The following is a 20,969-nucleotide window of genomic DNA, read 5'->3' on the forward strand; positions in this document are numbered from 1 at the left end:
TTTCCAGAACAGCATAAATATTCATTACCATCTAAATAAATGTCTCCATTAAGTGTAAAAAAGGACATATACGTTTTGGCAAATACACCAACTAAGAGGGAAAACAAAATTTCCTTGTGTATATACCTCAGGGTAGAGATATAAACGAAATTCATCTGATAAAATAAAATACTTGACAAGTACACTACATGTATGTAGCTATTAACTAATATCGATGCAGGATAAATATATATATATATATAAGGTGTAATTACAGCATTACAATATTTTTGTTCCAGTACTGTATGACTGTGTCGAACTGAGCGGAATGATCGAGGCAGTATGATTGCTGAATTAATTCTCTTTATGTATCATTTCAATAAAATGTCTGCTCAGTAGTACTCAATCTTGAGAATGATACCTACGGGGACTGACAGCAGAGCGGTACACAATCAGTTCTAAATTATTTATTTAAAACAATGATAGCCTCCTACCATCTGTCACCTGTAATACTATAAGGAATATGTTTAAAATAACGTTATATGAATATGAAATATGAGTTATGGTTTAAAGTGTAGGGAAGCCCATAGGTATTTAGGGCCTCCAAAATTTATAATCAAATTCAAGATCATGAATTAATAGAATGATGATTATTGATTAAAACCGTTATCACTATTTTTTATATTCGTGGTAACGGATTTAATCCGTTATCATAGATTTTCGGATTAAATCCGTGGTAACGAATTCTTTTGTGTTAACGATTCCTCAAATTGTGATACGATTTTTAAACCGTCATCGTGAAATAAATTAGGTTTTTAAGATTCAAGGTTTTAACTACTGTAATATATTGTTCAACACCGTTTGCTTCGGATCTCAGATTAAGGTCCACAGGAAACTATCACTACATTAATTGTGGCCTTATTACGAAGCATATTAAGCAATTCAACAGATGAGTAAGGACCGAGTTGTCTACTGCATATGCAAAATTAAAGGCATCCACATTTTTACAAAATGTATGCACTAAATACGTCGGTGAAGTGTTCATTCATTATCTAAAATATTGTTCAGTTTAGAGCTACAGCTAAACAAATATATAATATGTACGTAGAACACAAAATCTAAATTTGCTTATTAAATAAGAAGGTGTGGTACATGTTTAATTGCCAATGAGAAAACTATCCACCAGATTTCAATTTTCGTGGATGTAAGCAACTGTAGGTCACCGTACGGCTTTCAACAATGAACAGATTCCATACCGTATACTCTGTTATAAGCTATAAATACCTCCGACATGACAAAATGGGAAACAATTTAAACGAGAAAACCAACGGCCTGATTTATTACAAAACAATAAACGAAAAGCAAACATGACATACAGCAACCAATTACTACCGCTCAATTACAATTTGACTGTTTGTTAGAGAGGCAGAAGATACCAAAGGAATATCCAAACTCATAAGTCGATGACAAACTAACTGACGGCACAAACGAAAAACGAAAAAAAAAAAAAAATCAAACAACAGTCTACAAAACACATCATAGAAAACTAAAGACTGAGCAATACAAACCCCACCAACGTTCGGTGGAACAATATTGAACAATGAATTCTCCATGAGCATTTGAAAATAAATTGTCAAACATTTTGTTGTCAGTCAAAATTCATTTATGTGACTTTTTCATGTTTTGATCAGCTAATGTCAAAAGAATGATTGTAACTCCATAATTGGCTGAAAACAAAGTCAATATTGATATAACGGTACACCTAACAAATAAAACGACTTTACGTCACTGTTCTAGGTACATACTCATACCAATATGATGCATACCTAAATTATTTTTTAAAGATGAATTACAATTATGGACCCATTCTAACCCAATGTAAAATTTAAAGGACTAAGATATAAAAATAAGGCGATGTGGTATGATTGCAAATAAGATTACTATCCACCAGAGACCAAAGCCTCAGACATATTTTTGTTCTTAGATATTTCCATAATAGGAAAGTCTGTCTTATATTGAAAAAAAATATCGACTCCAGTCGACAATACATGATAAAAAATAAATCAAGAACAACACAACAAGAAAATACGCACACTTAGTTTTATAACATCCGACGTATTTTATAGAGTTATAACGATCAAGTCGCCACAGTTATGTATGTATACAAATTAACAAATTTATATACAAGTTTGTGCTCTACAATACAGTATTACTATCGTTCAACAACTTAAAACAAAAATGCAGTTAAAGGGCCAAATGCATTGAGAAATGTAAAGAGGAACGATCATATCTATAAATTTGAAATTAACAATAACAAAGAATTTATTCCCCATGTAATTTTGAAACCATAGTTTGCTTGAAAAGGAATCATGTCACGACGAACAAATGTCTCAGGAACAAGCGAGTTTTGTTATTACAATGTGAAAGGCTCATGCAGCAAACATAATAGGAGGTTCTACTGTAATACTGTATTCGCCTAATTCATGTATAGTAAAGAAGGGGTGAGGGATCACGAATGAACGTGAGGTCGCTAAACCCATGCCTTTCCCCAAATTAGCCTTCTAATACACTTATACCGACAGTCTTTATACATGGGACAATCAGATAAAACTGATCCCTATTTATAACGATAGCAACCTGTGAGATTTTGCAAACAATTAAAGGATAGATTAAAAAATAATCAGAGCAATTTATATTGCCCAGAAATTGTATAATTGTTATGTTATTGTCACGATTAAGGGGAAAGGAAAACAGACTGACAACTACATGTTTCGAACACAAGATATTTCTTTTAGTGAAAGGTTCATTTCATTAAATAGGTCAAAAAAGCTACAAGCAATTAACCATTTCAGTATTATTTGTTCGTTCGTTCGTTTGAAAATTAAAAAAACAAAGGGTTGAGAAAACATTCCTTTCTTCATATTTAAACAAAGTTACTGAATATTTGGTGATAAAAACGAAAACAATACCATAATAGTAAAAGTTAAAACCAGTGTGAAAGCTCCACTGAAAGTACTATTTTGAATGTTTGTTGATATATTTAATATATGCACCATTTATTTTACTTTTTTAGGGTTATTATAATAATTCTAGGTATATTAATAGGCCAATTACAGCAGTATAATAAAAAAAACCAGTAGTTAAAGTAGGATTTTACTTCTGTTTTGATTACGCCTTTTAGAAAATAAAAGTTTAATCTTATTGACAAAATGATAAAACAAACGACTTAGAAATGTATCGGTTAAAACACTATTGGGAGATTACTAAATTGTAAAACAGGAAACAGAGACAGGCTAAAAACAAGTACACATGTAAGTGCAACATAAAGCATAATAAAACAATACCCGTGTTTCCGCTAATATGTTGAAAGAGTCAGAGAAGGTAGGTTGTAATATAATTTTATCATTTTAAAGGATTTGTTACAAGTTTAAACAGGAGAGAGAGTTTCACATTAATAGTTCTTGTTAAAAAATGACAAACAAAAGGTAGCAACTTGAAATTAGGATAGGTAGATTTTCCTGGTACACATTTTAAATATATCTTCATCAAACGTTATATCCTGGCGTTTATTTAAGTTATGACTGTAAGTGGACTGTCTATATTAATTTTATAATAGCAAAATCCTTTAAAAGAACTTAATTTCTTGAGGAAAGTAATTTATTTAAGTCAACTGAGAGCAGAATAAAAAAGGAAAAAAACAATTTTTTTTTGGAAATCCTGAAAAATGCAATTTTAGACCTGTATTTTAATTTTGTAATACTTTTATTCTGTAAAGCGTGAATTTCTAGAAATTACCTGTTATATTGATGATAATTTGTTACATTTTAAAATAAATTGATTTTGAGCTATGTACTGAGCTATCCTTTCAAAGAAATTTGTCTATCTACAATAATGCATAGAATAAATTTATTCTATACATACACAGAACTTTATGATCATACAGAGATATGAAATAAATTTATTCTATACATACACAAAACTCTCTGATCATACAGAGTTACAAAATAAATTTATTCTATACATACACAGGTCCTGAAATTTCGTCAGTGTCCTTATATAATCATGTGTGTGATGTTTCAAATAGAGTCATAATGTAATAAAAGATGCTGCTCCATCAATACCTTCAAATTTAAAACTTCCTAGTTTGCTTAGACTTTAGTTTTCTATGTTGTGTCATCTGTACTATTATTTGTCTGTTTGTCTTTTTATTTTTGGCCATGGCGTTGTCAGTTTGTTTTCGATCTAAGAGTTTGAATGTCCCTCTGGTATCTTTCGTCCCTCTTTCATTGATTTATATAAATGATTTTAACCCAAACTAACCAATCCCACAACTATCAACATGGTAGACCTTTAGTTTATCACTATAATGAAATCCTTGACACAAAAACACTCAATATGTTTCTGTTGCAATTCAAGTGATGTTTAAGCCTTTCATTCGTAGTTTGACTGGACTATATGGCGGAGCCCAAACAATCCATTGATATGAGATCCGCTTATGCTGATACAACTGCATACCAAATATTATTTACTCATCATTAGTGTTTTCCCTTAAACTGAATTTATCACAAACTTGATCATTTAAACTAAGCAGAGGTTTCAAAGTCAATAGGACATGAATGAGGGGGCTTAGCCAAAAAAATCTCAATAGAAATGAGATGAGCAAATGCTAATACAAATGCCAAATATTATTGATTTATCAGTATACTATTCTTGTTCTTTTACTTCTCTGGTTAAGTTTCATTCATCTGCCGAGAAATGGTGTGTTCCTATTTGAACATTTTAATTTTATTTCACAAAATACTCCTTTAATAGAAAAACAAAGGATATGGGTGTCCATCCATCACACCTTATAGTTTAGCCTGTTTGTCATTGTTTGCTTTTTTATTTTATAGGAATACGATTAAATACAACATTTAAAGTCTTTTGATCGACTTGCAAAATAATTAAACAGCAACCTCAATCAATTATTAAATGATAAATTGAGAATAAGACAAATGAACAAATGAACAAATTAAACCATAGTTTGACGTTGTATTGATGGATTGTTTGTTGTAAGATGTATAGCAACAACTATTATATGCGTTCCTACGGGAAAAGTAAAATTTTCTTTATTTACATTATTGTTTTAAAAGTGTTGAGGACACACGATACAGATCCTTCGTCCATTTTTCTTTCAGGTTTTGACAAAAAGTCAATTTTGATATGCACCATCGAAATATGCAAAGAACAATATACCTCAATGACCTACTTTTGGATATATTTCTGCTTGAAATATGCATGTTTTATGTAAAATCACAAAGTTAATTTTTTAATACTTTCCGAAAAATTAATTTCAAACGGAAACAGATATTTTCACCTGCTTTTTTTAAGTGTTCCTTAATTTATAGGCCTTTAAGTTAATCCCTAAAATGAAGTTGAATGCACATATTCTTTAATGAAATCATACAATAAATGGTAGACAATTTTCTTGCCTATATACATACATCCAGCAGAAAAATCTACCGCTGATGATTTCTTTTTTTCTTCCAATTTCGCTGAACATTTTTGAAGAGAACTAAGCCGATTGCGAAAAAAAAAATTGACGTCAATGTGCTAATGTTTTATCTAGAAATAAAAAAAAACCTATTTTTCTAAATCTTAAATGTCATTGCATATATGTGCATATCTAACAAACTGAGAAATTAAAACTTCATATGATGGAGGCAATTAACTGAACATCAACAAAAAGTTGGGAAATTATTAACAAAAGTTAGGAAAAAACTTCCTATTCTTGAAAAATGTTGGTTAGAAGATTATAATTGGAATTTATAATATCAAAGATCACAAAAAAGGCAACGATTGTTACATTGGGTCCAGTGAAAAAATAAGTTGATACAAATAAATTTTATAAATTGATGGGTTTATTTATTTTTGGTTGTTTTCCGTCCAGTGGCAAATATTTCATGCAGGTTCAGGACGAGAACAAATTAACAATAAATACAATAGGTAGGTCCTGTGATAAAGGCCGTCTGGAATGAAGGTTAGGGAAATTCGGACTGCCACTGAAAAACTGTGGTATTTAGATAGGGGCAGAAATTTTGCCTTGCCCTGAAATAAAACACCTCATCTTGATCAGTCAGTGCCTTCCACAGATTATTGATGTTGGAATTCACTATATTTAGCGTAAATTGATGTCAAATAGAATATGTTTTGAAACATACATATCTTTTCCCGAAATGAGTTTGAACTTGCATTTTTCTCCTAAACTGTAAACAAAAAAAAAAAAAAATCATAGTTCACTAAATAATCTTAACAATATACAACTTTCAACACTACGACTTAATCTTTAATCCAAATTATGGCGTGACATTTTTACCATTTGATATAAAAATATAAAAGAAAATACAAAAAGTCAAAGTAGGATAAAAAACAAAAATAAAATTTTAGAATCAAATTGGAGGAATCAAATATAGGGAACGAACACACGATAAAGATTGAAAACAATAAAATACGTCATTTCCGAGAAAGTTTTAGCAACTGTTTGTATAGTATTTTGGAATACACGTTTTTTATCAGTAGCTTTGCATCTCACTTATTATTATATGAACAAAAGGATATCCTGTGTACAAGTGTTTGTATTGACGCTAATTTTTCTGTTTTCTTGTAACTCTCTGTGAACTACTGCCTTTAAATAAAACTATATATAAAGTCCGCAGATATAAAAGATGTAATAGACATCTCTGGTGAAACATCGTCGAAAAAGAAGAATATACTTAATTTATGCCCCGAGGGGCTGAATGCATACAATACAACAATATGCACAATGCAAGGGGTCAATACCAACCGGTAAGATTCATTTCATCATTGCATTTTGATAATTACTAATTTCAATTGACATAATAAGTTTAATTAAAATCTATGATATCCTCATTATTAGTTTTGCTACGAAGTAGTTTCACGGTAATAAACTGACTAGAGGTAAGACTATAGATATAACTTAATAATAACATTACGTAGATGTGACAGTACAATAAGACAATATCCACCAAAGTTCAAATGACGTAATAGATAATGCATATTTTAAGGTTTTCTTGTCGTATAACCTTTCGTTTTGATGAGTGTAAGGATAGATCTAATGACAGACCGACCGTGTGTTAAAAGATAAGAAAAACTTTGAAATCTTCATATTCTGACTTATATACCGTCCAAAATTATTATTTTCTGCAATGTTGTGCAGTTTATTGTATCACACATGGCAGCGGTGAAAAATGAATTCTGAGGAAGACCCAAACTGAAAGTAGAGGTAGAACAGAATTTAAGTATAAATTTAAATTCTTAGAAGTTTGGGGCATATAAATGTTGAAAATATGCCGCACAGCCCTATGTTTTGAATAAAGGCAACAGTAGTATACCGGTGTTCAAAAGTCATAAATCGATTGAGAGAAAACAAATCCGGTTTACAAACCAAAACTGAGGGAAAAACATCAACTATTAGAGGAAAACAAATGAACAACAGGAACACCGAAGTGCAACAAAAATAAACGCCAACACACTTAGAAACGAACAATTTGATAACAACTGCCATATTCCTGACTTGGTACAGGACATTTTAAGAAAAAATTGTGGGTTGAACCTGGTTTCATGGCATGCCAAACCTCCCGCTTCATGACTATGTTAAAAAATATCGCTAAAACACTACGTGACAGAAATACAGCACAAACACACAAGAACATTCATAACAGAGAAACGCACAAACAAATGATATAATAATCGACACAACATGGAAACCACAGAACAACAACGAACATATTCCATCAAAGAAAAACACCATAGGATATCAAAAACAGTGACGAGCTTACTTAACTTACATTTGACCTTTGAATAAAAAAGTAGTGCATATCAACTTTCCGTTCTAGGATATAATTTTTTACGAAACTTCATAGTAAACGTGGAACAACTTTACCCGCAAAAGGAGTTCCTATGAGAAATTGCATTGTCTATATTTACAGAAGTGCAACCTATATTGGGTGAAAAAAGAGAACATATAGAATTTCAGCAAATCTGGTTTATCTCAGAAATTTTAATGAAATTAACTCAAATATAAAGTTTGATAAATATTTCATGAAGATTGAGAAAATCCAGGGCCTTAGATATGATGACTCAGCATAAATTCACAGTTTGCAGTATGCATAGTTTATTCAAAGCCCTGAATGCAAAATAAATACATAATATATGCATATTTGTAATTTAAATTGTTGAGAAGTGCTTATATTTACTCTTCGCAGTCATTGAAACTCATAGATCCTTGATGACTATTGTTGTTGGGGTGTTATTGTCCTGTTGATAACCCAAAAGTAAGCCGTAACACCTGAATTTGTTTTTTGTGACCGTGGCAAAAAAATACAAGCTAGAAATACAAAAATACCTCAATAAAACTAACAATAATGTGTTATATCATAAATATGATAGCAGAATAATTTAGCAAATTGAGGCCCCAGTGGCAAAAAACAGAGAAAAATGCCTACCCCTTCGGTCTTAAAACAGATAATTTAACCTGTAAATGCTATGATTTTATTATTTTAAAGGTATTTTGTATATAAAACAATAACTGTGCTTGGAAGTTATGCAAAAAACAGATGTTAGCAGTCAGTTCTATAAAACTTTTAGTGAATTCATACATCAGACTGGTAACTTCATAAATACAACGTTTGCAAATATGGCTTTGTTTAAACACTTCTAGTTCATATATAAGCCATATTATGTTAGAAATATGGTTAGAGGTGATATTGTTGTGACAAGATTTCTAAACTGACCATTTGAGGCAGAAATTGTGAACTTTCATTGACAAATAGGCAAACAGTAAGATGTGGACTGGAGACAGAGGCAGGATTGGATACTTGATATAATCTTGAATTTTGTAATGATTAACTACTAAACTTTACATTCATAGTATTCTGAAATGCTTTCAATTTGTTATCAGAATAGTTTCAAATAGGTTCAAGCCATTTCATCTCAGCAAACATGCATATAGGGTAAGCTGACAATAATTAAAGTCTTGTTTTCAAATTCTTTAAAAATTGAAACAGGGGTGGGGGTATAAAATGTACTGTAAAAGAAAAGTTAGAGTATATGCAGTGATTTCTTAAAGGCTATAATTCTGATAAAAAAGTATTGTTGTGAGAAAAAGTGTTTTTCAAGAGTTTTCTATTTGAATAAATGTTAGTATAGATTGCACTTTGTAAATACACCTGTTTCAAAAGCCACACTTCTTTTGGGGAGATATATAATATTCCTAGATATTTTGTTTTGTTTACGTACTGGTTCCCAGATATGATCTCTATGTTTCATCTGATAGAGAAATAGCTTGGTTACGTTACCAGAATGAAAACACATGGCAGCTGTGAAAAATGAATTCTGAGGAAGACCCAAACTGAAGGTAGGGGTAGAACAGAATTTCAATATAAGCTTAAACTCTTAGAGGTTCGGGGCATATAAATGTTGAAAATATGCCGCACAGCCCTATGTTTTGACCTTTGAACAAAAAAGTAGTGCATATCAACTTTCCTTTCTAAAATATATTTTTTTACGAAACTTTATAGTAAAAGTGGCACAGCTTAAGCCGTAAAGGGAGTTCCTATGGGAAATTGCATAGTCTATATTTACAGAAGTGCAACCTTTCAAGCGAAATAAAACTTACTAATCTAGATATACACGTTAGTACTCACTGTCCAGTGAATAAAAAATGTACTGTAATTGCTGAAACCAAGAAACAATTGAATTATTTCAATGTATATAAAATACAAGTCAATTGGTGAGTAATTAATTATATCAACTAAATAAAAGGGGGTGGTTTGTTTTTTCTCTGCACGGTTTCATAATATTTTTACCGCGGAAAAGGAGATTATTTATAATAATAAATTTCTCTCTCATGACTAGCAATACAGTTTGTTTAAAAAAAAAAAAGAACCATAATAGAATATTATAGCTCCCCCCTTCCACCAGATGCAATTAAATTAGGTAGCTGTTCCCCCAAAGGAAATGAGAAAAATGTTAATTTGATGGTGTAAAAGGTATACAAATGTACATAAAAAAAAAAAAAAAATGAAGAAAAAAAAAAAAAAAAAAAATGGCACGAAGAGAGCAGAACGTCAAAGTATATTTATGTTCATCAATATCAATAATCCTACATATGAATATGATAACATTTTGCTTATTCTAAAGGGTTATTAAAAAGTTTTCATTATTAATTCGGTCTCACATAATGTCATTTATCGTAGTGATACATTGATAGAACTTAACACTATTTGAGTCGAAAGTTAAACTGTACATTAAAGACGTTTCCTGATACTTATATATATATACATCTAATAAATGGAGATGAGGACGATTTCTGTCTAAATCATGTAAAGAACTTTAAGGGTGTAAAACACAAACTGGCAACAACACACAATTACAGGAATATGGCAGTTGTTTTCCATTCGCTTGATGTGTTTGAGCTTTGATTTTGCCATTTGAGATGTACCCTTCTACTTTGTATGCTTTAGACAATAAATTGTATACACGTTTAACATTTGCTGATGTAAGCAAGGCATTCGATCGAGTCTGGATAAGGGGCCTACCTCTTAGGTTAGATAGATATGGTATCAAAGGCAAGCTGTTATCATGGCTTGAAAGTTACTTAACTAATAGTACTCAGAGGGTAGTATTAAAAGAGGAGAATTCCGAATTAGGCAATCGTAAAGCTGGTGTTCCACAAGGCTCAGTACTGGGTCCCCTTTTATTTCTAATCTGCATTAATGACATTGCAAATGATATGATTGGATTAAGTAGAATATTTGCAGACGATACATCTATTGGACATACTGCTCCAGACGAAACTACCCTCCATTTCATGATAAATATCGATTTAAAAAATATTATTTCCTGGGTAAATGATTTGCTAGATCAATTCAATCCAAATAAAACTAATATTTTGTTATTTAGTATAAAAAATTCAAAGAATAACTTGATTTTGCTATTTTTGGCGGAGTTCAGGTAGATACAGTTACTAGTAACACACATTTAGGTTTATTCATCAGTAGTGACTGCAAGTGGACCAATCATATTAAGTAAAATTAAATGTTCTTAGACGTTTGAAATTCCGACTCAAAAGGGAATATTTAGAAAAAATATATATAACTTTTATTCAGCCCGTTCTTGAATATTCTTCTGAAGTTTTGGATAAATGTGGACACTTGAATTCTGAAAGATAAGAAAAATTACAACTGAAGCAACACGTATTGTCACTCTTCTAACAAGTTACGCTAGCACTTAATCACTTTATTTAGAAATGGGATTGGAAAAGTTAAAGATTAAACGGGAAGTAAAAAATTAACTCTATTTTACAAAATAATGAATCAGGATGTCCCAGAATACTCATCATATTTAATACTTCCTACGTTGCATAAACAAACAATTACAATCTATGAAGTAGTCAAAATATATAACAAACTCCCAGCAGATTGTCCCTTAATCAAGAATCCTTTATTCCATCTAGTATTAAACTGCAATTCTCTCGATATTAGTATTAGAAATGAACTCTCTTTAAATATAGAATGTAGAATGTCTGATAACAACAACACTTTAGGGACTGCTGCAGAAAATTTATTGATCGACATGTTTTGGTGCCTTCGTTTCAAGCTTACTTCCATACATGTGTACTTTTGCTTTCTATTTATACTCACCATGGTTACATTATGACGATATTTATGCATACCCGATTTTGTACTTCAGGCGCAATTTTCTGTATTGTTTTTATCCTGACGACGGTCACTAGGCACCGAAACATGTCAATAAATTTTCTGCAGCAGTCCCTAAAGTGTTGTTGTTATAAGACTTTCTACATTTTATGTGCTTTATCATAACGACCCTGCATACTCGAGGTATCCACTTCAGGGACTCTACCGTACTACAGATTCACTAGGCGTTGGTTCACTTCCGTTTGTAATCTCTTTAAATATATTTAAATTTAAAATCAAACAGAAATATTATAAAAACAAATCATCCTCTACATATTAACATTTGGAGATAGTTATTTAAATGTTTTGCACGCAAGATTAAGAAATAAATGCAGTGCCCTTAACATGGATCTATATCATGCAAAATTAAACCCAACGCAATGTGTCAATGTGGATATTTATATGAAAATACTCAACATTATTTCATTTGGTGTAAAAATTATACAGCTCAAAGGAATACCTTATTTTTTTAACTTAGAAAAGAAAATATACCTGCTGATCTGAAAACTCTGATGTATGGTAATAACATGTATAATATGGACTTAAACACGTTAATTTTCACCAAAGTGCAGAATTATATTAAATATACCAATCACTTTTCATATTGTATAGACATTATGGCTAATTATATAAACATTTATAGTGTAATTACTTTTTGTTGACTTCGAATGAAATTGTTCAATTTATCCAAAGCCATGGATCATCCATTTGATTTTACATATACTATCCTATTAGTTGACAACAACGATTTTATTGCTTTAAAAATAAAAACTTACCTTTAGAGTCAATATATATTCCCAGATTAAAACAGCCTACTTGATCTTTGATAAAAAAATTTACGGTCAACTCGACTCTTAGAAATCGATGAACCATGTTGTTTAAGTTCTTGTTCATTTCATGTCTCCATTTTAATATTGTAAATGATGTTATTTACATGTATTTTTTATTTTGTTCAGTTATTTATTATTTTGTATGTAATGGAGAAGACGTTCTAAGTTGCAAAACTTGTGTCTGATCCTATTGTCAATGTTTTTGGACAATAAAATATGTTTAAACTATTTGATAAGGACTTTCCGTTTTTAATTTTCCTTGAGTTCGGTATTTTTGTTATCTTACTTTTCACTATCGAATAGTTAAATGTTTTGCAGAAGGAAATTGAGTGACATTTAAAAAAAATGAAACGAAATGTTTACAAATGCATTCCTCAGATACACGAATTAACATGTGAATTTTCAAAAAATTTACGTATATAATAATAAGGAGATGTGATATGATTGCCAATGAGATAACTATCAATCAAAGTTCAATTGAAGTGGATGTAAGCAAATATTGGCAATCGTACGGCTTTAAACAATGAGAAAAACCTATACCCTGTAGTCGGCTATAAAAGACCCTGACACGAAAATTATGAAACAATTAAATTGGGAAAACTAACGGCCTTATTCATAACAAAACAATTTACGAAAAACAAATATGGCAGACATGAACCAACGACAACCACTGAACTACAGGCTTCTGACTTAGGCACATAAAGAATTTGGCGGGGCTAAACATGTTCGAAAGCGCCAACCCCTCCCTAACCTGGGACAGTGGTGTAACGGCACAACATAAAAACAAACTATAACAATCAGTGGAAAAGGGCTTAATTAATCAGATCGATACAAAGCAGAAAAACTTCCAAGAAAAACACAGACTAGACGTGGCAGGAAATTTATACATCTCACTTTGTTTCATATGTTTATACGCATGCACTATTATTATTGTATTATAATTGTATACTAATTTCTCTGTAACATTATGCTTATGAGAATGAAATATTCGTATTCGTAACAAAAAAGACACAAAGTACAAATATGAGAGTACTCGCAGTTACTGACAGCTAGTTCAAAGCCAATAATAACTAATAAAAAAATCGTGTATCTAAGACTAAGAGTAAATGATAGCTTTGATAGTCTTATCATTAAATAATGAAATCTTCACTAGCTTCCTAATTAATATAAGGTTACGTTAAACAATTATTGAACAAACGAAGACAGTTCAATAATTTAATGATTCAGATCATCGATTACGGCTGCATTATAGTTTTTCACATATGTTTGATATATGTAAGTCTTGAGTCGAACAGTTTTATCATTTCATCTTTTTACTTGATTCAATTTCTATTTGCTGGTTCATATTCTGGACGCCAGTCTTTGCTCCTTTCTATTGGAAATACAGATAACAAAAACTGAAACTCAGAAATGGAAAAATACTCAATACCAAACTCGTCCAAAGGCTATTTACAAGTCTCAATCTTCAAATCGCCTATTTAAAAATACCACAATCGCTAACATTTTTAATAATAAAAATCGTGGTTACCCTTCTATCGATAAGTGTCATGCCAAAAAATGACTAACATGTCCCCGTCATTCAACCAACAATACGGTTAGGTCCACGTTTAATGGTCGCACATTTTCCTTAAATTTTGAAACTGATATCAATTGAAAAAAATAACAGTATTACCTATTTACTTACATGAAAAAAAACGGGATGCGGTATTCAGTACGTAGGTGAAACCGGACGCTATTTATCTAAACGCACGCAAGAATATCTTTTCGTTTTAAAAGACCCCATCAATTTAAAAGTATCATTTATCAACACCTTAAGAAGCACAACCATTCTTTATTTAACAGTTCAACCTTTAGAAGTAGCAAATAAGCAATCTGGGGAATCTCATTCAAAATTTGTACGATCACGGAAATTAATTGAATTACTTGGTCAAATATGTAAATAAAGGTTTTGAATTTGTAAATATTGCCGGTATTTTGAATGATTATTCCGTAAAAGAACAAATTCATGGTTATTTTGATAATACTGAGCTCCCTCTAATTTGTTATATTTATAAAAAATCCACCCGGAAATATGTGTTTAATTATAGCAAGGTGTGTAAAGATGTTGATATCAGTGACAATATACCTACGTCATGAAATTGCAGTAATTCCAAATACATTTATGGCCCCAGTTCCCATGTTATAACAGGAGACCTTGACATCGTCCTGGACCGAGAGTTGAAATCTTAACTTAGTAAAGGACCTTAATATCGTCTCCGTCAATTATTCACCGAAATGAGTGTTGTTACATCATCCACGACTCACTCCGTACTAACTGCACGAAATGGATAAAACGAGAAAAAGCTGACAAACAATCCTTAGATTATTTTTTCAATTCAGTAATGAACATAGCTGATATTCGTATTAAACATTTTAAAGACCATTTTACTCCTAACAACAACCATAATAGCCTATTTCTCTTATCAAACATAAGCTAAAAGAGCTCGCCAAGGAATTTGTTTTTGTCCCAGTTGATAAGGCTGTCAATAATATCATTATTGTTTGACGTAAATGTTACATTGAGTTTCTACAAAAGGAAATCACGAATTCACCAATATTAAAACTAACTCCATTTTCGGAAAATGACATCTGTAACAAACATTTTAGCTATCTCTTTACAAGCAAAACCAAATACAATGAAAGTTTCAACTATGTACTGGCTTACAAAGTTGCACAAAACACCTTACAAATGTAGATTTATTTCGTCTTCAAGCCATTGTTCCACTACTAAACTGTCTATTCTACTTACTAGTACTTTTGGTACAATCAAAAACCTGGTAATACATTGTTCAATTATGGCCTTTGAAAATAGTGGAATTAATTACTTTTGGAGTGTCAAAAATTCGTTGGAAGTACTTGATAAATTGCATGCACATATTGGTGATTTTGAATCTGTTCAAAGTTTTGATTTTTCTACACTATTTACCACTTTGCCTCATAATCTCATTAGGAAAAAAATTACACATCGAATTAAATGGGCATTTAAAGTCAGAATGCGAATATATACGTTCAAACTCTTTTAGGTAATTTTTTAGTAACAACAAATAAAAGAACTATGTCAATTGGACCAGCTTTGATACGATAACTGCACTTGAATTTTTACTAGAAATTTTTTTTTTCGCTATGGAGATTCCGTATATCGTCAAGTTATCGGAATTCTAATGGGGACTTACTGTGCACCACTTATTGCGGACCTGTTTCTGTATTGTTATGAGTTACAATTTATGACTAAAATCAGCAAAGACCCATCAAAACAACATCTGATACAAAAATTGAATAACACTTTTACATATTTGGATGATATATTGGCTCTCAAAAATGACGACTTCAGTATATACACTAAAGAGATTTATCCTGCTGAACTGACTTTGAATAAAGCTAACACTATCAATGAACACTGCCCTTTCCTGGATCTTGATATCTATATAACGGGAAGCTTAATACCAAAATTTACGATAAAAGAGATGATTTTTCATTTCCTAATGATAATTATCCATTTTTAGATGGGGACGTTCCCTTGTCACAATTTTATGGTGTTTATATATCTCAACTTGATCGATTCGCTCGTGTATGTAACAACGTTTTTGATTTTAACGAAAGAAATCTTTGTATTACTAAAACAATTATTACACCAGGGTTTTCGATATCACAAACTAGTCAAAACATTTGCTAAATTTTATCATCGGTACAAGGACATCATTCGTAAATATAAATCAACATCTTAAACGTTCAGGTATTTCACATCCAATCTTTTATGGTAATATTCTATACAAAGCACAAACATGTCTTCATTTACCTCAAAATGTAACCAATCCTTTAAACAGACTTATTCAGAAGAGATATAGTATCGATAATGTTGTCAGGTCATTAAAGATGGCATATTTTGGAACTAATATTGATTCACTCATAGGGTCTTTGCATCGGAAATAAACACATTTATTCTAAAACCAGTTGATTGCATGATAAGGATTATGATCTTCTCATATATTTTATGGTATGATACTTAACCCCTAACGGGAGGAAATGTGCTTGATTTTGAAATGATGAAGACAGTATCTTTCAATCAGTTTAAATGAGGTCTGGAGTTGGCATATCAGAAACTGCTAGTAGTCCTTTGTTAATTTATGTATCATTGTCATTTTGCTTAGTTTCTTCTGTTACCTATTCTGACATCAGACTAAGAACTCTTTTTAACTGCGTTTTACTGTGCATATTGCTGTGTGTTCGTTTATTCTACATTGGCTAGAGGTATAAGGGGAGGGTTGAGATCTCACAAAACATGATTAACCCAGCCGCATTGTCTGTCCCAAGTCAGGAGCCTCTCGCTTTTGTTAGTCTTGTATGTTTTTTAATTTTAGTTCATTTATATGTTTTGGAGTTTGATGTGGCGTCTATTCACTGAACTAGTACACATTTTTGTTTTGGGGCCAGCTGAAGCCCTTCTACCTGGTGCATGATTTTCTCGCTGTGTTGAAGACCCATTGGTGGCCTTATGCTGTTTTCTGCTCTTTGATCGGGTTGTTATCTCTTTGACACATTCCCCATTTCCATTCTCAATTTTACGTAAAATAATGCTGAGTCACTTCCTAAGGCTTCTTTGATATAACTAGTAGAAAATTAAAGTGATTTTTATATCCTTAATGCGTATATCTGATGTCACAATCCTTTTCTTCCTGTTTCTAAGAAAAATGACATAAATGATCTTAATTATATGAAGCAAATAATACTATTCAACACATAAGATAAATCTTGTTTCGTATTTAGGATGCAACTAAGCAGTGGGAAATCTAGTGTCAAATATTACCTCTCCTTGTAAATACTGAAAACTAGATCTTTTCAATGTTTGTCCCATTTTAGCAAGGACACTATCGATTATAAATGCACGGGAAAACGGGCTGGTTAATAGTAAAAATAGAAATAAGTTGAGATAAAAACAAAACTTCCATTTAATATTATCATTTCCCTTCTTAAATAGCAAACGAGTACAGCAGTGTATAGGAACTTGATGTAAAATTGGTTTAAAATGTTGCTTTGCTAATAAATTCCTGGAGTACCAACTTCAATTTATTTTACTGCTTGCTGTATACCTCCCTGGAACATGCTTATTATCTGTATATATATGCAGCTAGATCAGAGTAAGTCAGGGAAAAAATTCCAAAGGAATCGATTCATATGCAGCAAAGATTAACACTATTGAAATTTAATTAAAAAGAAAATTCAAACGGACCTTATCCCAATAAGGTGAGGTGCAATGTAAACATCGAATGTGAATAGATCGTGAAGACCGCAAATACATGTACAAAAATCGAGACGACGTTTTCTTAAAATTGTATAACAAATAGTAAAAAGATACCTACTTTTCTTTAATTTTTTAACTTGCATAGAACAGACTTTTAAATTGTTATATTCACGAAAAGACAATATTTTTATATTGAATGTTCATTTGACAAGAGCAGACAGGTGTACTCGAAAACTCAGATGTGAAAAATAAGTATATTTTGGAAAATTGTAGCATTCTAAAGACTTTTTGGAACACATAATCGCAAAATTGGTGACCCCAAAGATCTTTAGATTTTGTATGTACATTTTTTTTCCAATTTTGTTTAATCATTATGCAGTAAAGATTAAATTTTTTTTAGATTTCAGTTTCACAAGCTCCTAATGCAGTTATCTCGATAAATACTGAATATAAAACATCGTGTATTTGCATGTATATTTATAATAACACAGTTTAACAAATATTTTCTTAAAAATGCACAGTTATTATTAAGTAATAACTTTTGATTAGTGTCGTCACCGGCATTGTTTTATCATTGATTTTCTCGACTCCATCATATGAAGAGTGAATTTTCTTTTGTTCTCGTTCACTTGATTTCCCACTGTAAGAGGTCAAAGACTGCATACAATATTTATTTAACATATGATTTTATTATTACTTTACTTTTAGTTGAAAAGGCTATAAATTTTAACCGTAATGGAAGACACGGATTATAATTACCTGTGGAATATATTGCTACAGTTGCTGCAAAGGAAAACATATGAGTTAGAAAGCCAGCAAAACCAGCAAAAGAAACGGTACCGGGAACCAGAACCACCTAAACTCGTTCTGTCTATCATTGGTGATTCGAAAAGCTTTGTACCAAAACCATGGATAACAGCAGTATTCAAACAAGGACTCATAGAAACCGCAAAAGGCGCAAAAGGTATATTTCAGCTTGTTGATTTTAATAGAAAAAAAAGACAAGCTTTATAAAATCTTGATAAAACAACTCCCTTCACGCACTTGTCAATACCAAAATAAATGGAACAGCGCATTCATTGTTCTTCATCTAAAAGTATATTTCAGCAAAGCATTAGACGCAGTTAAACGTTCACACGTCACTACAAGTTTAGTAGGGGTATATATTTTTATGCGATATTTTCATTGTTGACAAGGAGCAATTTCGTTTAATATGACTCGTTTTCGGTCTATTTATATAGATATATATTTTTTAAGGTTTGTTTTCAGGAATTCCAATATGAAGAATAATCCTTAGGAACGTTTTTAATGCCAATGATAATATTCATAGCCGTACCGTAGCAATAGATGCAAACTAAAACTATCATTTTTATTTCAAAATTTACAGCTTCCACCAACATTGGATATATATCCCTGGAAAAAAGTATCGCACCAACCTGATTTTTCTCACAAAGAGTATATCTATTGATAAAAATATTTGAGTTTTCGTATAATCTGTTGAAATATTTCAAAATTGCTCATCAGTTACTGTACTGTTATAACTATTCATTTAGATATTGCAAGAAAAATATCAACCTTAATTCCAATATGTAGCTCAGTCAGAACAGTCAGAATTTGATGCGACTGTCATACAAGTGAGAGGTTTAGCTAGATATAAAACCAGGTTCAATCCACCATTTTCTACATAAGAAAATGCCTGTACCAAGTCAGGAATATGACAGTTGTTATCCATTCGTTTGATGTGTTTGAACTTTTGATTTTGCCATTTGATTGGGGACTTTCCTTTTTGAATTTTCCTCGGAGTTCAGTATTTTTGTGATTTTACTTTTTTCAGAACAATCTAGTGTCAACTTAACCAATGTGATTCACAACCTTGGTTACAGAGCAATTTTCCAAGTGTATTGCTTGATTAAAATGTTATAGATAAACATGCAAATAAACATGATTACACATGAAAACAAATAGTTATGACATAAATCTTTCATTTTACAGAACACATTTTAAAACGGTCAATCACTGAGATCAAAGTATATCAAATATCATCAAAGTATATGATTAAAAGTTTAACTTAATTTACATTTTGGTTACATATTATTATATTTTGTAGACTGTTTGATTCTCTACAAAGGTTCATCGGAAAAGGTTAGCTCTATCGTGAGAGAAGCAGTTGAGGATTTTAATAGACTGCAATTAAAGGGTGACGATGTGTTTATAAGTCTAGTGGGAATTTTTCCGGAAGAAAAAAGGTGTAAAACCAGCATCCATCTTCATGAAGAATACGAAAATCAATACGGATGGGTAGGATTATCTCATTTATACTGTAGCAATCAATTTTCTGTAAATGTGGTACCATTAGTATTCTGCAATCAGTCAATATATTATGTTTTACTACGAAAATATTAAAAATCATGTTGCCTTATAGACAAATGGTTAAAATGCCTATCGGGAAGTCACAATCATGTATCTTTAACAAATTTTACAGCTTGTCGAAAATACTGATTATATATCTCAAAACCGAAAAGTGGTACCATGTTGACTGACAATTTTTATACCCACGTATCAATATCGTCATATTTCCCCCATACATTTGTTTTAAGTATTATACCAAAATCTTAAAATATGCATTATGTTTCTGAACCATATCATGTACATGTACATGTATGGTTTCATGATTTGGAGCAAACAGTTGTATGCTTATGAATTTTAGTAATAAAACCAACAATAATGTAATAATAATACAAATTATACTTCCCATACGTGATTTGTTGTTTTTTGTATATATGATCTTCATTCAGTCTATAGCTAAAGATCTTATTTCTTATATTATCCAGGTTTATGTAACACTGCCGCCACAATTAAAAAACACCAAAAACTCTAATTTTGTTTCCTGTTTTAAAAATGATTTAATACAATCATTCAGTGCTGCCTTTTCTCTGTATGAAATTTGTTAATTCGAATTGAATTCTCCTGTAATAGCCTTCCACAGGTTCTCGCGAGACCAAATGATTGGAAGCCTGAATATTAACTAGAACAGAACAACTAGGAATTCCTAAAGAGAACAGTCAGAACAATATAGTGTCAACTTATATTGTTTCCTGTTTTAAAAATGATTTAATACAATCATTC

The 20,969-nt window shown here is 31.2% G+C and overlaps 1 protein-coding gene across 5 annotated transcripts in view; it reads left to right on the plus strand.

Moving 5' to 3' along the window:
- Positions 1–20,969, plus strand: part of LOC127734325 (transient receptor potential cation channel subfamily M member-like 2) — a 571,123-nt gene that overhangs the window by 98,808 nt on the left and 451,346 nt on the right. The window contains exon 1 of one of the 5 annotated variants that reach the window (XM_052244167.1): positions 18,562–18,807. The exons of the other annotated variants lie outside the window; for them this stretch is intronic. Coding sequence (XP_052100127.1) covers positions 18,579–18,807 — 229 coding nt within the window. The 5' untranslated portion in view covers positions 18,562–18,578. Of the gene's footprint in view, positions 1–18,561; positions 18,808–20,969 lie in introns of those variants that run through there. 5 annotated transcript variants of the gene reach the window in all.

This window comes from Mytilus californianus, unplaced genomic scaffold (genome assembly GCF_021869535.1).
Source record: "Mytilus californianus isolate M0D057914Y unplaced genomic scaffold, xbMytCali1.0.p SCAF_3, whole genome shotgun sequence".
NCBI lineage: Eukaryota > Metazoa > Mollusca > Bivalvia > Mytilida > Mytilidae > Mytilus > Mytilus californianus.